The 21,027-nt window shown below is 36.8% G+C and overlaps 1 protein-coding gene and 1 non-coding gene across 6 annotated transcripts in view; one reads left to right on the forward strand and one right to left on the reverse strand.

Annotated features, from left to right (window-relative positions):
* The window catches only part of DOCK3 (dedicator of cytokinesis 3), a 653,304-nt gene that overhangs the window by 468,182 nt on the left and 164,095 nt on the right, over positions 1-21,027 (reverse strand). For all 5 annotated transcript variants that reach the window (XM_030811683.1, XM_030811684.1, XM_030811682.1 and 2 more), the window contains exon 4: positions 738-793. In XM_030811683.1, coding sequence (XP_030667543.1) covers positions 738-793 — 56 coding nt within the window. The remainder of the gene's footprint in view (positions 1-737; positions 794-21,027) is intronic.
* LOC115834943 lies at positions 15,301-15,427 on the forward strand. Its single transcript, XR_004029928.1, has one exon. It is a non-coding gene; the product is annotated as a small nucleolar RNA SNORA63 (small nucleolar RNA).

Below are 21,027 nucleotides of genomic sequence, written 5' to 3' on the forward strand. Positions count from 1 at the left end.
GTTTCTATTTTCCTGAATGAACCATAACTGACCAGAAGGTTACTCTGATGCTTAGTCACCCTCCAGTCAAGAACAGTATTTCTACTTTAGGAAGCTACCTTGGTTACAAATTATACAGTACCTAAATTTTATGTTTTAAAATAATAAATTTTGAAAAATAAAATCGAAACTATAATACTTATTATTAAACATGACAAAGAATTTTTTGAAAACTCATTCATATTCCCAACATGCAAAAACAAGTGTTAGCATTTTGATATATTTATTTCTTGTCTCTTTTTAGGCAGATTGCTTTGTTTTTAAAATCTGTGATCAAACCGTTTTGTATATTGTCTTCTTATGGTTAAGGTATACCTTTAAACTTTTTCAATTTCAACTTGCAAATAAAAAATTTTAAAAGTCTCTTTCACTTTGTAAAAACAAAATGACATATTTAACGCCTACCCTATGAATGACTATGCTCAAAATAGTACATAATTTTTTAAAACATACTGCATGCCTAATTGATTTTATAAAATTCACAGCTAACGTCATTTCTTCCATATACAAGAAAACAGATTAAAGTTGTCTGTATTTTAAGAAAACATTATTCTCTCAAAATTACATGATAAAGCATGTACATTTTTGCCAGGAAAACATATCAATTGTATATTTTATATTATGAACCAAAACGAAAAACAATCTTCCTCTGTAGCCTATAAAAATTGTAAATAAATTTAGTAAGGCCAATTACTCACCCCCTATTACTGACAATTGCCTTTTTCAAGTGAATGTAATTTGCAGGAAAGATCCCCTGTAAAAGAGAAAATATTTCCTGTTAGAAAACATAAATTGTGATTAACATTCCATATGTACAAAAATAGCAATCAGATTTCAGCACAGAAACATAGTAGATCTCCTGCTACAGCAACCACTTTGCATATTAAGTATGCAGAGCTGTACAAAGTATATTAGGTAGGAATTTCACGGCCATATGCAATCAAAATCTATTCTCAGGAGACAACTGTGATCTTTAGCACTGCAAAAATAAAACTTTAAATTTTAATTTTAAAAGAGTTATAGATTAGAGATGGTCCATCAATTCACTCTCCAGAAATAGTATTATGTACAGAACTTGTCATGTATCTCCAAAACGAATATCATCATCTAACCAACAACTTACAGATTATCTAGCTCTGAGCTAGAAAAACAATTCTCAAACTCTAGCTAACACTAATATTCACAGGAGTGAATCAATTTGAGAACTTCTAAAATATGTCTTCTTTTACTCTTTCCAAAACTGTTTCTACTTTGTTATTTACCATAATTTGATTTCAATTCCTAAAGAATAAGTAGCGTATTTTAAAAAAAAAAACCACATCAGTTTTTCAATCAATGTTTTGCCCCCATCTCCTGATGTATAAAATGCTCTTTAAATAAAACATGAATGGCTTACAGGTTTGGCGGCTCATGCTTGTAATCCCAGCACTTTAGGAGCCTGAGGTGGGAGAACTGCTAGAGGCCAGGACTCCATGACTAATCTGGGCAACATAGCAAGACTCTGTCTCTACAAACAATTAAAAAGTTAGTCAGGTGTGATGGTGCACACCTGTAGTCCTGGCTACTTGGGAGGGTGACTTGAGCCCAGAAGTTTGGGGCTACAGTGAGCTATGATAGCACCACTATACTCTAGCCTATGTGACAGAGAAAGAACCTGTCTTAAACACACCCACACACACACGGCCTAAATATATTTTATACTCTTTGGCCCACACTACCACCAATAATCATCCAAATGAAGGCTATAAGCAATTAGACTACAATAATGAGTTTTGTATTTTGGCTCATAATAAAAGACAGCATATACTAATGTAAAATCCTAATATGGGAGAATATAGAGACTTAAAAAAAGGATTTAAAAAGCAACTGCATGTAACCATAGCTAACTGATGACTATTGTTTATCTGTTTTTAAAAAAACAATTGATAGTAAAAAACTTTAAAATATACATGCTTGGCATACACTTCTGGGAAGATGAAATAAACATACTTTTCAGTATTTCTCCAAATAAACACCTAGTGCATACCTAAAAACTCTGGAATATATATATACATATATATATCTCCAAAATAAAAAATATTCTGAAAGGTGGAGAGAAGAAGGCAGACCAACTAGGGAATGTGGGAGACACAAAATAACATAGTGGTGAATTCCCTAGTTTATCTTTTTGCCATATGTATCAGGCTATTTTAAAGTGAAGAAGCTGGAAACCTGGAAACACCAACAGGCACAGACAGAAAGAAACTCCAACAAAAACTTGCTCTCTCTAGCCAAAGAACCAGGAAAAGGTCATCCTATTAAGACAGAAAACTTTTAAACAATAACCACTACACTGCTGTCAAACAGCACCCCCTTCTGCCCCCCACCCCAAAAAACTGTGACCTAATCCCCGCCCACACGAGCAAGGTCAATTGGAGATACTAGACTTTCACCATCATCAGGCAGTAACGAAGCATTCAAACCCACATTGGGGTAATGTAAGAGGTGGCTGACTGTTTAGGGACCCCAAAACCTTCTACTCCAGTAGCTAATAACAAGCTCCCACCACACAGTGGCAGTGGAGATTGCCTGGATTATCTGGACTTACACCCCTAACCAGCATTAATAGGACTCCCTCTGTCAGCCTTCTCTGGTGGTATCAGAACTGCCCAATGCGACAGTTGCACTGAAAAAGTACATGAAGAAAATAATGACATACTAGTGAGGATGTGACTCAACCTCATTCACTGCTGGTAGGAATACAAAATGGTATAGTCACTTTAAAAGACACTGGCAGTTTCATACAAAACGAAACATAGCCTTACCATATGATCCAGCAATTACACACCTAGGTATTTACCCAAATGAGTTGAAAAGTTGATGTTCATACAAAAAAAAAAACCTGCATACAAAAGCTTATACCATTTTTCTTCATAAATGCCAAGACTTGGAAGTAACTACAATGTCCTTCAACAGGTGAATGGATAAACAAACTGTAGCACATCCATATAATGAAATATGATTCAGCAGTAAAAAGAAATGAGCTATAAAGCCACAAAAACATGGGGAAAACATTAACTGCATATTGCTAAGTGAAAGAAATCAATCTGAAAGGCTACATACTGTATGACTCCACCTATATGATATTCTAGAAAAAGCAAAACCATAGAGACAGTAAAAAACACGGTTGTTGCCAAGGTTCCTAGGGGAAGTGGGAAAGGATGAACAGGTGGCACACAAGGGCATTGTTAGGACGGTGAAACTATTCTGTATGGTACTGTAATGATAGCTACATGACATTGTGCATTTTGTAAAACCCTTAGCACTGTACAACACAAAGAGTAAACCTTACTGTAAATAATAAATAATATTAATAGTGTATCAATAGTGGTTAATCAATTATAACAAATGTTCCACACTAATGCAGTATATTAATAATAGGAAAACTGTGAGGGGGGGGAAACCCTGTACTTTCTGCACAATGTTTTGGAAACCGAAAACTCTTTAAAAAATAGTCTAATTTGAAATGTAAAATTTTAAAAATGACACAAAACTTTCCAAATTTGGAAAAAGACATAAACGTACACATTCAAGAAGTTGAATGAATCCCAAGCAGGAAGAAAACCAAAGAAATACACAAGTTACAACATAGTCACTTTGGAATACTATGGGCAAAGAAAAAAATTGACAAGAGAGAAACAACACCTTACCTATAGTGAAAAAAACCTATTTGAATTATCAGCAAATTTTTCATCAAAACCATAAAAGACAGCAGCACCAGCCACAACAGCCAAAAGCTGTTTACAACCCAGATGTCTATCAACTGATAATAAATGAGCTGTTCAAATTATTGAATGGTATATATCCAGCCAGGCACGGTGGCTCATGCCTGTAATCTCAGCACTTTGAGAGGCCAAGGCGGGCAAATCACCTGAGATCAGGAGTTTGAGACCAGCTTTGCCAACATGGCAAAATCCTGTCCCTACTAAAACTACAAAAATTAGCTGGCCATGGTGGCGGATGCCTGTAATCCTAGCTACTCAGGAGGCTGAGACAGGAGAATCACTTGAACCCAGGAGGCAGAGTTTGCAGTGAGGCGAGATGGCACCAATGCACTCCAGCCTGAAAGACACAGCAAGACTCCATATCAAAAATAAATAAAAAAAAGAATGGTATATACGTGCAGTGAAATCTTATTCAGCCATAAAAAGGAATGTAGATGAATGAACTCAGAAAACATTATGCTGAATGAAAGAAGCCAGATGCAAAAGACACCTATTATATAATTTCATTTACATGAAATATTCAGAATAGGCAAATACACAGAGACAGAAAGAAGTCAAATGGTTGTCAGGAGCAGGAGGATGAAAAAATATGACCACTTAATGGGCTTGGAAGCTTCTGTTTGTGGAAATGAAAATGTTTTGGAACATAATAATGGTGATGTTTGTAAAACATTACGCATGTACTAAATGTCACTCATGGTAAATGTTATGTGTATTTTACATTCTAGATTTTTGAAAAATAAGTATAAAATATTTAAAATACAAATTTCTATAATTTTCAATGAAAATACAGAAGACAGAAGGAAGTGGCACATTTGTCAAATGCTGAAAGAAAAGCACTGTCAATCTAGAATATTATACCTACCAAAAATACATTTCAGGAATGGAAGACAAATCAAAACATTTTCAGATGAAGGAAAACAAAAAGAATTTGTCATCAACAGAAATGCCCTAAAAAAAAATACTGAAAGAAAATTCTCTAAGCAGAAAGAAAATGATAAAACAAAAAACCGTGGAACTACACTAAGAAAAAACAAAAAATGTAAGCAAATCCATGGGCAAATATAATAAACTTTCATTTTTCTCTTGAATTTTCTTAATTAGGTTTGATGGTTGAAGCAAACATTATGTTTTTTATAAAGAGAAAGAAAAAACTTTTCTTTGTGCATGATTATTTGCCATTCACAGCCATTTAGCAAAGTGGCTTTTATTTCTTTTTTTTTTAATACTTCAAGTTCTAGGGTACATGTGCACAATGTGCAGGTTTGTTACATATGTATACATGTACCATGTTGGTGTGCTGCACTCGTTAACTCGTCATTTACATTAGGTATATCTCCTAATGCTATCCCTCTCCCCTTCCCCCACCCCACAACAGGCCCTGGTGTGTGATGTTCCCCACCCAGTGTCCAAGTGTTCTCATTGCTCAATTCCCACCTATGAGTGAGAAGATGCGGGGTTTGGTTTTCTGTCCTTGCGATAGTTTGCTCAGAGTGATGGTTTCCAGCTTCATCCATCTCCCTACAAAGGACATGAACTCATCCTTTTTCATGGCTACATAGCATTCCATGGTGTATATGTCCCATATTTTCTTAATCCAGTCTATCACTGATGGATATTTGGGTTGGTTCCAAGTCTTTGCTGTCGTGAATAGTGCTGCAACAAACATACCTGTGCATGTGTCTTTATAGTAGCATAATTTATAATCCTTTGGGTATATGCCCAGTAATGGGATGGCTGGGTCAAATGGTATTTCTAGCTCTAGATCCTTGAGGAATCGCCACACCGTCTTCAACAATGGTTGAACTAGTTTACAGTCCCACCAACAGTGTAAAAGCGTTTCTATTTCTCCACATCCTCTCCAATATCTGTTGCTTCCTGACTTTTTACTGATCGCCATTCTAACTGGTGTGAGATGGGATCTCATTGTGGTTTTGGTTTCATTTCTCTGATGGCCAGTGATGATGAGCATTTTTTCATGTGTCTGTTGGCTGCATAAGTATCTTCTTTTGAGAAGTGTCTGTTCATAGCCTTTGCCCACTATTTGATGGGGTTGTTTGATTTTTTCTTGTAAATTTAAGTTCTTTGTAGATTCTGGATATTAGCCCTTTGTCAGATGGGTAGATTGCAAAAATGTTCTCCCATTCTGTAGGTTGCCTGTTCACTCTGATGGTAGTTTCTTTTGCTGTGCAGAAGCTCTTTAGTTTAATTAGATCCCATTTGTCAATTTTGGCTTTTGTTGCCATTGCTTTTGGTGTTTTAGACATGAAGTCCTTGCCCATGCCTATGGCCTCAATGGTATTGCCTAGGTTTTCTTCTAGGGTTTTTATGGTTTTAGGTCTAACATTTAAGTCTTTAATCCATCTTGAATTAATTTTTGTAAAAGGTGTAAGGAAGGGATCCAGTTTCAGCTTTCTACATATGGCTAGCCAGTTTTCTGAGCACCATTTATTAAATAGGGAATTTTTTCCCCATTGCTTGTTTTTGTCAGGTTTGTCAAAGATCAGATGGTTGTAGATGTGTGGTATTATTTCCAAGGGTTCTACTCTGTTCCATTGGTCTCTATCTCAGTTTTGGTAACAGTACCATGCTGTCTTGGTTACTGTAGACTTGTAGTATAGTTTGAAATAAGGAAGCATGATGCCTCTAGCTTTGTTCTTTTGGCTTAGGATTCTCTGGGCAATGCGGGCTCCTTTTTAGTTCCATATGAACTTTAAAGTAGTTTTCTCCAATTCTGTAGAGAAAGTCATTGGTCACATGATGGGGATAGCATTGAATCTATAAATTACCTTTTATTGACTCTTCCTACCCATGAGCGTGGAATGTTTTTCCATTTGTTTGTATCCTCTTTTATTTCATTGAGCAGTGGTTTGTAGTTCTCCTTGAAGAGGTCCTTCACATTCCTTGTAAGTTGGATTCCTAGGTATTTTATTCTCTTTGAAGCAATTGTGATGGGAGTTCACTCATGATTTGGCTCTGTTTGTCTATTATTGGTGTATAAGAATGCTTGCGATTTTCACACATTGATTTTGTATCCTGAGACTTTGCTGAAGTTGCTTATCAGCTTAAGGAGATTTTGGGCTGAGACGATGGGTTTTCTAGATATACAATCATGTCATCTGCAAACAGGGACAATTTGACTTCCTCTTTTCCTAATTGAATACCCTTTATTTCTTTCTCTTGCCTGATTGCCCTGGCCAGAACTTCCAACACTATGTTGAATAGGAGTGGTGAGAGAGGGCATCCCTGTCTTGTGCCAGTTTTCAAAGGGAATGCTTCCAGTTTTTGCCCATTCAGTATGATATTGGCTGTGGGTTTGTCATAGATAGCTCTTATTATTTTGAAATACATCCAATCAATACCTAGTTTATTGAGAGCTTTTAGCATGAAGGGCTGCTGAATTTTGTCGGAGGCCTTTTCTGCATCTATTGAGATAACCATGTGGATTCTGTCTTTGGTTCTGTTTATGTGATGGATTACATTTATTGATTTGCATATGTTGAACCAGCCTTGCATCCCAGGGATGAAGCCGACTTGATCATGGTGGATAAGCTTTTTGATGTGCTGCTGGATTCAGTTTGCCAGTATTTTATTGAGGATTTTTGCATCAATGTTCATCAGGGATATTGGTCTAAAATTCTTTTTTTGTTGTGTCTCTGCCAGGCTTTGGTATCAGGATGATGTTGACCTCATAAAATGAATTAGGGAGGATTCCCTCTTTTTCTGTTGATTGGAATAGTTTCAGAAGGAATGGTACCAGCTCCTCTTTGTACCTCTGGTCGAATTCGGCTGTGAATCCGTCTGGTCCTGGACTTTTTTTGGTTGGTAGGCTATTAATTATTGCCTCAATTTCAGAACCTGTTATTGGTCTACTCAGGGATTCAACTTCTTCCTGGTTTAGTCTTGGGAGAGTGTATTTGTCCAGGAATTTATCCATTTCTTCTAGATTTTCTAGCTTATTTGTGTAGAGGTGTTTACAGTATTCTCTGATGGTAGTTTGTATTTCTGTGGGATTGGTGGCGATATCCCCCTTATCATTTTTTATTGCATCTATTTGATTCTTCTCTCTTTTCTTCTTTATTAGTCTTGCTAGCAATCAATTTTGCTGATCTTTTCAAAAACCCAGCTCCTGGATTTATTGATTTTTTAAGGGTTTTTTGTGTCTCTATCTCCTTCAGTTCTGCTTTGATCTTAAGTTATTTCTTGCCTTCTGCTAGCTTTTGAATGTATCTGCTCTTGCTTCTCTAGTTCTTTCAATTGTGATGTTAGGGTGTCAATTTTAGAACTTTCCTGCTTTCTCTTGTGGGCATTTAGTGCTATAAATTTCCCTCTACACGCTTCTTTAAATGTGTCCCAGAGATTCTGGTATGTTGTGTCTTTGTTCTCATTGGTTTCAAAGAACATCTTTATTTCTGCCTTCATTTTGTTATGTACCCAGTAGTCATTCAGGAGCAGGTTGTTCAGCTTCCATGTAGTTGAGCGGTTTTGGGTGAGTTTCTTAATCCTGAGTTCCAGTTTGATTGCACTGTGGTTTGAGAGACAGTTTGTTGTAATCTCTGTTCTTTTACATCTGCTGAGGAGTGCTTTACTTCCAACTATGTGGTCAATTTTGGAATAAGTGTGATGTAGTGCTGAAAAGAATGTATATTCTGTTGATTTGGGGTGGAGAGTTCTGTAGATGTCTATTTGGTCCACTTGGTGCAGAGCTCAGTTCAATTCCTGGATATCCTTGTTAACTTTCTGTCTCATTGATCTGTCTAATGTTGACAGTGAGGTGTTAAAGTCTCCCATTATTATTGTGTGGGAGTCTAAATCTCTTTGTAGGTCTCTTGCTTTATGTCATAAAGGACTTGCTTTATGAATCTGGGTGCTCCTGTATTGGGTGCATATATATTTACGATAGTTAGCTCTTCTTGTTGAATTGATCCCTTTACCATTATGTAATGGCCTTCTTTGTCTCTTTTGATCTTTGTTGGTTTAAAGTCTGTTTGTCAGAGACTAGGATTGCAACCCCTGCTTTTTTTTGTTTTCCATTTGCTTGGTAAATCTTCCTCCATCCCTTTATTTTGAGCCTCTGTGTGTCTCTGCACGTGAGATGGGTCTCCTGAATACAGCACACTGATGGGTCTTGACTCTTTACCCAATTTGCCAGTCTGTGTCTTTTAATTGGAGCATTTAGCCCATTTACATTTAAAGTGAATATTGTTATGTGTGAATTTGATCCTGTCATTATGATGTTAGCTGGTTATTTTGCTCGTTAGTTGATGCAGTTTCTTCCTAGCATCGATGGTCTTTACAATTTGGCATGTTTTTGCAGTGGCTGGTACCTGTTGTTCCTTTCCATGTTTGGTGCTTCCTTCCAGAGCTCTTGTAAGGCAGGCCTGGTGGTGACAAAATCTCTCAGCATTTGCTTGTCTGTAAAGGATTTTATTTCTCCTTCACTTATGAAGCTTAGTTTGGCTGGATATGAAATTCTGGGTTGAAAATCTTTTCTTTAAGAATGTTGAATATTGGCCCCCACTCTCTTCTGGCTTGTAGAGTTTCTGCCAAGAGATCAGCTGTTAGTCTGATGGGCTTCCCTTTGTGGGTAACCCGACCTTTCTCTCTGGCTGCCCTCAATATTTTTTCCTTCATTTCAACTTTGGTGTATCTGACAATTATGTGTCTTGGAGTTGCTCTTCTCGAGGAGTATATTTGTGGCGTTCTGAGTATTTCCTGAATTTGAATGTTGGCCTGTCTTGCTAGGTTGGGGAAATTCTCCAGGTTAATATCCTGCAGAGTGTTTTCCAACTTGGTTTCATTCTCCTTGTCACTTTCAGGTACACCAATCAGACATAGATTTGGTCTTTTCTCATAGTGCCATATTTCTTGGAGGCTTTGTTCGTTTCTTGTTACTCTTTTTTCTCTAAACTTCTCTTCTTGCCTCATTTCATTAATCTGATCTTCAGTCACTGACACCCTTTTTTCCACTTGATCAAATCAGCTACTGAAGCTTGTGCATGCGTCATATATTTCCCGTGCCATGGTTTTCAGCTCCATCAGGTCATTTAAGGTCTTCTCTACACTGTTTATTCTAGTTAGCCATTTGTCTAATCTTTTTTCAAGGTTTTTGGCTTCTTTGAGATGGGTTTGAACATCCTCCTTTAGCTTGGAGAAGTTTGTTATTACCGATCGTCTGAAGCCTTCTTCTCTCAACTCATCAAAGTCATTCTCCGTCCAGCTTTGTTTCATTGCTGGCAAGGAGCTGCGTTCCTTTGGAGGAGAAGAGGCACTCTGATTTTTAGAATTTTCAGCTTTTCTGCTCTGGTTTCTCCCCATCGTGGTGGTTTTATCTACCTTTGGTCTTTGATGATGGTGATGTACAGATGGGGTTTTGGTCTGGATGTCCTTTCTGTTTGTTAGCTTTCCTTCTAACAGTCAGGACCCTCAGCTGCAGGTCTGTTGGAGTTTGCTGGAGGTCCACTCCAGACACTGTTTGCCTGGGTATCACCAGCAGAAGCTGCAGAACAGCAAATATTGCAGAACGTCAAATTATTGCTGCCTGATCCTTCCTCTGGAAGCTTCGTCTCAGAGGTTCACCTGGCAGTATGAGGTGTCAATCAGCCTCTACTGGGAGATGTCTCCCAGTTAGGCTACCCAGGGGTCAGGGACCCACTTGAGGAGGCAGTCTGTCTGTTCTCAGATCTCAAACTCCGTGCTGGGAGAACCACTACTCTCTTCAAAGCTCAGTTGGAAATGCAGAAATCACCCGTCTTCTGCATTGCTCACACTTGGAGCTGCAGACAGGAGCTGTTCCTATTTGGCCATCTTGGAACCTCTCCCTTGAAGCAAAAATTATAATACTAACTTATATGATTCTTAGTTTATGCATAAAAATAATTAATACAATTATATTATCCAAGGGGTAAAGTGATACCAAAGAAGAAGAAAACATTTCTATAATTTACTCCACTGGAAAAAACGACAACACCAGCTGACTATAAGTTCTGCATATATGTTAAAAGCCTAGGGGTAACTACTAAAAGAGCTCTACAAAAGGATACATTCAAAAAGACAATATATCTAGACATGTGTACATGTGACAATGGAATTCTTTTTCAAAATTTCAATTAAACCACAAGAAGGCAGGACAAAGAAAAGAGAAAAATAAAAAATTATTTTACAGAGAAAACAGGAACAGAAGATAAAAAATAAAACGGCAGCCTTAAATCCTAATACACCAATAATTACATTAACTGTAAATTATATAAATGCACTAAAAGACAGAGACAGGCAGAGTATACAGGTAGATATGACCAACCTATATGCTGTCCACAAAATAACTCACTCTAAATACAGTGATACAAGCAAGCTGAGTGTAAAAGGACAGTAAGATATGTTATACAAAAATTAATCAAAAGAAAGCAGTAGTTAATGTCAAAGTAGACTCCAAAGCAAAAAAAAAAAATTACAAAACACAAAAAGAGACACTATTTAATGACACAGGATTAACCACCAAGACATAGCAATTATCAATGTGTATGCACTAAACAAAAGCTACAAAATACATGAAGCAACACTGACAGAAATAAAAATAGGCAAATCCACAATTATAGAGAGGTATAGAACTAGATAGAAAATCAGCAATTATAAAGAAAACTCAACAACACTATCAACCAACAGGATCTAGCAACAGTCATTGAATAGTCACCTAACAAAAGCAAAATATACTTTTACTTCAAGTACATACACCAAGGACATACACCAAGAAGACATACACCAAGAAAGATCATATTTCTGGGGGAAAAAAAATAAGATTAAAAGAAATGAAATCATACATGAAATATTTTCTCCAACCACAATGCATTGTAACTAAAAATCAGTAACAAAAAAAAATTTCTAAACATTTAGAAACAAAACAATATACTCTAATCCATGCAAAAAGGAATTCTCAAGGCAAATAAAAAAGTTACACCAAACTGAATAAAAATGACAATATAATATAACAGAATTTGTGGAACACAGGTAAAGCAGTGCTGAAAGGAAATTTTATGACAGTTAAATATACATATTGTTAAAGAAGAAAAGTTTGAGATCAATAATCTAAGCTCCCATCCTCAAGAAATTAGAAAAAATAGAGAAATATAAAACTGAAGGAAGCAGAAAGAGGGAATATAATACAGAAATCAATAAAATTGAAAACAGAAAAGCAACAGAGAAAATCAATGAAATATAAAGCTGGTATTGGACAATATATATAAAATCAACTGATTTCCAGTCAGGCAAAGAAGAAAATAGAGAAGATGCAAACTATCAGTATCAGGAAAGAAACAGGGTATCATTACAGACCCTAAAGATATCAAAATGTTAATTTTAAAAATACTATAAAAATCTCCACACACATCAACGTGACAACTCACAGGAAATGGACCAATTCCTTGAAAAACACCAACTACCACAATTCACCCAATCTAAAATAGATAATTTGAACATCCCATACTATTAACAAAATTTAATTTATATTTTGAAAACTCTCAAAAACTCTGCAGCCCCAGATGGCTTCACTGCTAAATTCTACCAAATGACTGCAAAAGAATTAGCTCTAATTCTACCAAATCTCTACTGTAAAATAATAGAAAAGGGCCAGGCACAGTGGCTCACACCTGTAATCCCAGAACTTTCAGAGGCAGAGGCAGGAGTACGGCTTGAGCCCAGGAGTTTGAGACCAGCCTGGGCATTTTGTAGAAACCCCATCTCTATTAAAAAGTTTAAAAATTATTCGGGTATAGTGGCATGTGCCTGTAATCCCAGCTACTTGGGAGGCTAAGGCGGATCTATTGAGACCAGGAGTTCAAGGCTGCAGTGAGCTATGATTACACCACAGCACGCCAGCCTTGGTGACAGAGTGAGACCCTGTCTCTAAGAACATTTTAAAAAGAATAAAAGAAAACAATATTCCTCAATACATTTTTAAAAGCTGGTATTACCCTGATACCCAAAATCAAACAAAGACAATATAAAAAAATTAAACTGATATTCCTCATGAGTATACGTATAAATATGCCTAATCAACTATTACTACATATAATTCAATGATATATGAGTTAGGCATTATAAGGGTTATTCTAAGGATGCAATTCATCTTCAGTATTCAAAAAAATCAATGTAATCTACCACATTAATACTTTAAAGAAAACAATCACATAATCATATCAATTAATGCAGAAAATACATATGACAAAATTCAACACACATTCATGATAAAAATAACACTCTTGGAAAAACCAAAATAGAAGAAAATTTCCTCAACTTGATAGAAAGCACCTACAAAAAAAGCTACAGCTGGCTGAGAGCAGTGGCTCATGCCTGTAATCCCAGCACTTTGGAAAGTCAAGGTTGGCAGATCACCTGAGGCCAGGAGTTCACGACCAGCCTGGCCAACATGGTGAAACCCCGTCTCTACTAAAAATACAAAAATTCGCCAGGCATGCTGTAGACCCAGCTACTCGGGACGCTGAGGTGGAAGGACTGCTTGAACTCAGGAGGTAGAGGTTGCAGTAAGCTGACATCATAGCACTGCACTCCAGCCTCAGAGACAGAGCAAGACTAAGTCCAAAAAAAAAAAAACCCTACAGCTAACATTATTTAGTGGTGAAAGAATGTATATTTTCCTCCCAAGATCAGAAACAATGCAAGGTCCACTTTCACCACTCATATCAATATACTGCTGGGAACTCTATCCAGTGCCATAAGGTAAAAATGTAAAATGTAAATAAAAAGCATACAAGATTAGAAACAAAAAAATTAAAATGCTGCCTAGAATAAGAGAATTCTGAAAGGTTGCAGATACAAATAAACATACACAAATCAATTATATTGCTATATGCTAGCAATAAATTCTGAAACTAAAAATACAACACCATTTACACTCACTCAAAAAGAGTGATTTAGTTAGGTATAAATCTAACAAAACAGACACACAACTTGTATGTAGAAAACTAAAAAACACTGATAAAGATATCAAATACAATACTATGCTTATGGAAAACTCAATAAAGGAATGCAAATTCTCCCCAAATTGGTATACGTGTTTAATATGATTCCTATAAAAATAACTTATATGGAAAGGCAGAGAGACTAGAAGAGCTAAAAATAATTTTGAAAAAGAATAAAGTGAAAATAACAGTCTACTTGATTTTGAGACTTATTATATAACTAATCAAGACTGTGCAGTATTGGCAAGAGAATTTACATATAGATCAATGAAACAGAGAACCTATAAACAGACCCATACAAACATATGCCACTAATCTTCTATAAAGATGCAATAGCAATTTAATGGGAGAAAAATAACCTTTTCAACAAATGATACCAGAGCAAATGGACGTCCATCAACAAAACTATAACCCTCAACCTAAGTTTAAAACATTCTATAAAAATTAACTTAAGATGGATCACACCTTAATTGTAAAACTGTAAAACTTTTAGAAATACAACACAGAAAACAATTTCAACTTCTAGGGTTAGCCAAGAACCCACAGACTTGACACCAAATGGACAATCCATGAAAGGAAAAATTAACAGATAAGAATTCATCAAAATTAAAAACTATTTCTCTGTTTAAAAAAAAAGAAAACTGTCAAGAGCATAAAAGGATAGGTTATAGACTGGAAGAAAACATTTTCAAATCACACATCTAACACAGACTAGTATCTAGAATATATAAAAAACTCTTGCCCCTTTCTATGCAGTCAAACCGAGCCAGCATCTGGGCCCATCATCAGGCCACACCTTCCTCAGTCACGCCCCCTGCATCCTGATCACCCATGACAACAAAGTGAGCAAGCTTCAGGCCTTCAGGAAAATGTGCAAGCAGGATCCAAACATTCTGCATACCAAAAAAAAAAAAAATGCACTTCCTGAGGAAGTGGGTGGAGAACATGGAGGCTAAAGTATTGCCTGCTATTTGCAAAGCTGAAACAGAAGAAAATATCAAGGAGAAAAACAGAGTAGGAAGGTAAAAGAAAACAAAAAGACAGATGAACGATTAAGTCAGGAAAGTGATCTAGAAATCAACAATGAAGATGTGACTGAACCAGACACTGATGCCTCTCAAGAAATGGGAAATGAATGTGCAAAGATAACCAAGAAGATGATAGATCAAGCAAATGACAAGAAAGTGGCTGCGGCCAGGTGCGGTGGCTCATGCCTGTAACCCCAGCACTTTGGGAGGCCAAGGCAGGCAGATCACGAGGTCAGGAGTTCGAGACCAGCCTGACCAACATGGTGAAACGCATCTCTACTAAAAACACAAAAAATTAGCCAGGCGTGGAGAAAGAAATAGGGTTTGGAACTTTACTAAAAGAAATAATAACAGAGAACCCTCCAAACATAGCGAGACACATCGATACCCAAGTTCAAGGTTACAGAACACCAAGAAAATTTAACCCACAGAGGACTACTTCAAGACATCTAATAATCAAACTCACAAAGATCAACGATTAAAAAAAGGATCCTAAAGCAGGATTCAGACTACAATATAGCTGCTAAGTGCTGTGTTGTCGTTCCCCCTGCTCAAAATAAAGTTGTTTCTTAACTATCTAACATCACAATTAAAAGAACTAGAAAAGCAAGAGCAAACACATTCAAAAGCTAGCAGAAGGCAAGAAATAACTAAAATCAGAGCAGAACTGAAGGAAATAGAGAGACAAAAAACCCTTCAAAAAATTAATGAATCCAGGAGCTGGTTTTTTGAAAAGATCAACAAAATTGATAGACTGCTAGCAAGACTAATAAAGAAGAAAAGAGAGAAGAATCCAATAGACGCAATAAAAAATGATAAAGGGGAGATCACCACCGATCCCACAGAAATACAAACTACCATCAGAGAATACTGCAAACACCTCTACGCAAATAAACTAGAAAATCTAGAAGAAATGGATAAATTCCTCGACACATACACCCTCCCAAAACTAAACCAGGAAGAAGTTGAATCTCTGAATAGACCAATAACAGGCTCTGAAATTGTGGCAATAATCAATAGCTTACCAACCAAAAAAAGTCCAGGACCAGATGGATTCACAGCCGAATTCTACCAGAGGTACAAGGAGGAGCTGGTACCATTCCTTCTGAAACTATTCCAATCAACAGAAAAAGAGGGAATCCTCCCTAACTCATTTTATGAGGCCAGCATCATCCTGATACCAAAGTCTGGCAGAGACACAACAAAAAAAGAGAATTTTAGACCAATATCCTTGATGAACATTGATGCAAAAATCCTAAGTAAAATACTGGCAAACCGAATCCAGCAGCACATCAAAAAGCTTATCCACCATGATCAAGTGGGCTTCATCCCTGGGATGTAAGGCTGGTTCAACATACACAAATCAATAAACATAATCCAGCATATAAAGAGAACCAAAGACAAAAACCACATGATTATTTCAATAGATGCAGAAAAGGCCTCCGACAAAATTCAACAACCTTCATGCTAAAAACGCTCAATAAATTAGGTATTGATGGGACGTATCTCAAAATAATAAGAGCTATCTATGACAAACCCACAGCCAATATCATACTGAATGGGCAAAAACTGGAAGCATTCCCTTTGAAAACTGGCACAAGACAGGGATGCCCTCTCTCACCACTCCTATTCAACACAGTGTTGGAAGTGCTGGCCAGGGCAATTAGGCAGCAGAAGGAAATAAAGGGTATTCAATTAGGAGAAGAGGAAGTCAAATTGTCCCTGTTTGCAGATGACATGATTGTATATCTAGAAAACCCCACCGTCTCAGCCCAAAATCTCCTTAAGCTGATAAGCAACTTCAGCAAAGTCTTAGGATACAAAATCAATGGGCAAAAATCACAAGCATTCCTCTACACCAATAACAGACAGAGAGCCAAATCATGAGTGAACTCCCATTCACAGTTGCATCAAAGAGAATAAAATACCTAGGAATCCAACTTACAAGGGATGTGAAGGACCTCTTCAAGGAGAACTACAAACCACTGCTCAATGAAATAAAAGAGGATACAAACAAATGGAAGAACATTCCATGCCCATGGGTAGGAAGAATCAATATCATGAAAATGGCCATACTGCCCAAGGTAATTTATAGATTCAATGCCATCCCCATCAAGCTACCAATGACTTTCTTCACAGAATTGGAAAAACCTACTTTAAAGTTCATATGGAACCAAAAAAGAGCCCACATTGCCAAGTCAATCCTAAGCCAAAAGAACAAAGCTGGAGACATCACGCTACCTGACTTCAAACTATACTACAAGGCTACAGTAACCAAAACAACAAGATATTGGTACCAAAACAGAGATACAGATCAATGGAACAGAACAGAGCCCTCAGAAATAACGCCACACATCTACAACTATCTGATCTTTGGCAAATCTGACAAAAACAAGCAATGGGGAAAGGATTCCCTATATAACAAATGGTGCTGGAAAAACTGGCTAGCCATATGTAGAAAGCTGAAACTGGATCCCTTCCTTATACCTTATACAAAAATTAATTCAAGATGGATTAAAGACTTACATGTTAGACCTAAAACCATAAAAACCCTAGAAGAAAACCTAGGCAATACCATTCAGGCCATAGGCATGGGCAAGGACTTCATGTCTAAAACACCAAAAGCAATGGCAACAAAAGCCAAAATTGACAAATGGGATCTAATTAAACTAAAGAGCTTCTGCACAGCAAAAGAAACTACCATCAGAGTGAACAGGCAACCTACAGAATGGGAGAACATTTTTGCAACCTACTCATCTGACAAAGGGCTAATATCCAGAATCTACAATGAACTCAAACAAATTTACAAGAAAAAAACAACCCCATCAACAAGTGGGCGAAGGATATGAAAAGACACTTCTCAAAAGAAGACATTTATGCAGCCAAAAAACACATGAAAAAATGCTCATCATCACTGGCCATCAGAGAAATGCAAATCAAAACCACAATGAGATACCATCTCACACCAGTTAGAATGGCCATCATTAAAAAGTCAGGAAACAACAGGTGCTGGAGAGGATGTAGAGAAATAGGAACACTTTTACACTGTTGGTGGGACTGTAAACTAGTTCAACCATTGTGGAAGTCAGTGTGGTGATTCCTCAGGGATGTAGAACTAGAAATACCATTTGACCCAGCCATCCCATTACTGGGTATATATCCAAAGGATTATAAATCATGCTGCTATAAAGACACAGGCACATGTATGTTTATTGCGGCACTATTCACAATAGTAAAGACTTGGAGCCAACCCAAATGTCCAACAACAATAGACTGGATTAAGAAAATGTGGCACATATACACCATGGAACACTATGCAGCCATAAAAAATGATGAGTTCATGTCCTTTGTAGGGACATGGATGAAAATGGAAATCATCATTATGAGCAAACTATTGCAAGGACAAAAAACCAAACACTGCATGTTCTCACTCATAGGTGGGAACTGAACAATGAGAACACATGGACACAGAAAGGGGAACATCACACTCCGGGGACTGTTGTGGGGTGGGGGGAGTGGGGAGGGATAGCATTTGGAGATATACCTAATGCTAAATGACGAGTTAATGGGTGCAGCACACCAACGTGACACATGTATAGATATGTAACAAACCTGCACATTGTGCACACGTACCCTAAAACTTAAAGTATAATAATAATAAAAAAATAAAATAAAAAAGAAAGAAAAACTAGGTGTAGGCTATATTGGATCTCTATACTATCATTGTAATTTTTCTGTAAATCTAAAACTGTTCTAAAAATAAAATTCTTCAAAAAAAAAAAAAAGGATCCTAAATGCAGCAAGAGAAAAGAAACAAATAACTAACATACAATGGAGCTCCAACATGTCTAACAACAAACTCTTCCATGGAAACCTTACAGGCCAGAAGAGTAGCATAACATATTTAAAGTGCTGAAGAAAAAAAAAAAAAACTTTTACCCTAGAATAATGTATCCAGGGAAAATACACTATAAACATAAAGGAGAAATAAAGACTTTCCCAGATAAACAAAAGCAGAGGGATTTCATCAACACCAGACCTGTCCTACAAAAAATGCTAAAGGGAGTACTTCAATCAGAAAGAAAAAGGATGACGACAAGCAACAAGTAATCATCTGAAGGTATGAAACTCATCGGTAATACTAAGTACACAGAAAAATACAGAATATTATATATATAACTGTAACTGCAGTGTGTAAACTACTCTTATCCTAAGTAGAAAGACAAAATGATTAGCCCACAAAAAATAATAACTACAACAACTATTCAGGATAGGCAGTACAATAAAATATAAAAAGAAACAAAAAGTTGAAAAGCAGGGGAATTAAAGTGAAGTTTTTCTAAGTTTTCTTTTTGCTTGTATGTTTATGCTAACAGTGTTAAGCTGTTATCAGCTAAAAATAATGGATAATAAGGTAGTATTTGCAAGCCTCATGGTAATCACAAACAAAAAAAAATACAGGAGATCCAAAAAAAGGAAAAAATTAAATCATATCACCAGAGAAAAATACCTTCACAAAAAAGAAGATAGAATGGAAAGAAAGAAAAAAGAGAAGACAACAAAACAACCAGAAAACAAATAACAAAAGAACAGGAATAAGTCCCTACTTATCAATAATAATGCTGAATGGAAAGGGACTAAACTCTCCAATCAAAAGATATAGCATGGTTGAATAAATGAAAATGCAAGACCCGATGATCTTTTGCTTACTAGAAGCACACTTACCCTATAAAGGCACATGTGGACTAAAAATAAAAACATGAAAAAAGATATTCCATACCAATGGAAACCAAAAAAGAGTAGAAGTAGCTATACTTAGATAAAATAGATTTCAAGACAAAAATTATAAGAAGAGTTGAAGAAGTACACTATATAACAATAAAGTGTCAATTCAATAAGAGAATATAACAATTTTAAGTATATGTGCACCCAACACTGGAGAACACAAATATACCAAACAAATATTATTAGAGCAAAAGAGAAAGACTGACTTTAATACCATAATAGCTGGAGACATCAACACCCCACTTTCAGTACTGGAGATATCTTCCAGGCAGAAAATCAAAAAAGAAACATCAGATTTAATCTGCACTATAGATGAAATGAATCGAATAGATATTTACAGAACGTTTCATGCAAAGGCTGCAGAATATACATTCTCTTCCTCAGCACATGGATCATTCTCAGGGACAAACTGTATGTTAGGTCACAAAACAACTCTTAAAATATTTTAAAAATGGAAACAATATTAAGTATCTTCTTTGACCACAATGGAATAAAACTAGAAATCGTAACAAAAAGACGTAGAAACTATACAAATATATGCAAAAGAAACAACATGCTCTTGAATGACCAGTGGATCAGTGAAGTATTTTTTAAAAAATGAAAAATTTCTGAAAGAAAAATACAGCAAAAGCAATACTTTGATGGAAGTTTACAGCTATAAGTACCTACATCAATAAAGAAGAAAAACTCTGAATGAACAATCTAACAATCCATCTTAAAGGACTAGCAAAGCAAGAGCAAATCAAACCCAAAATCAGTAGAAGAAAAATAATAAAGATCAGGTCGCACATGGTGGCTCACACCTGTAATCCCAGTACTTTGGGAGGCCAAAACAGATGGATCACTTGCTCTCAGGAGTTTGAGATCAGCCTGGCCAGCATGGCAAAACCCCGTCTCTACCAAAAACACAAGACATTAGCTGGGCACAGCAGCACGTACCTGTGGTCCCAGCTACTCAGGAGGCTGAGGTGGGAGAATCACTTGAGCCTAGGAGGCAGAGGTTGCAGTGAGCTGAGATCACACCACTGACTCCAGCCTGAGTGACATTGAGACCCTATCTCAAAAAAAGAAAAAAAATTCAGAACAGAAATATATAAAATTGAAACAAAGAAAACAATTTTTAAAAATGAAAAAAGAGTTGGTTTTGGCTGGGCGCGGTGGGCTCACACCTGTAATCCCAGCACTTTGGGAGGCCGAGGCGGGCAGATCACGAGGTCAGGAGATCCAGACCATCCTGGGTAACATGGTGAAACCCCGTCTCTACTAAAAACACAAAAAGTTAGCCAGGCGTGGTGGTGGGCGCCTGTAGTCCCAGCTACTCAAGAGGCTGAGGCAGGAGAATGGCGTGAACCCGGGAGGCAGAGCTTGCAGTGAGCCGAGATCGAGCCACTGCACTCCAGCCTGGGCAACAGAGCGAGACTCCATCTCAAAAAAAAA

The sequence above is a fragment of the Nomascus leucogenys genome, chromosome 4, assembly GCF_006542625.1.
Source record: "Nomascus leucogenys isolate Asia chromosome 4, Asia_NLE_v1, whole genome shotgun sequence".
NCBI lineage: Eukaryota > Metazoa > Chordata > Mammalia > Primates > Hylobatidae > Nomascus > Nomascus leucogenys.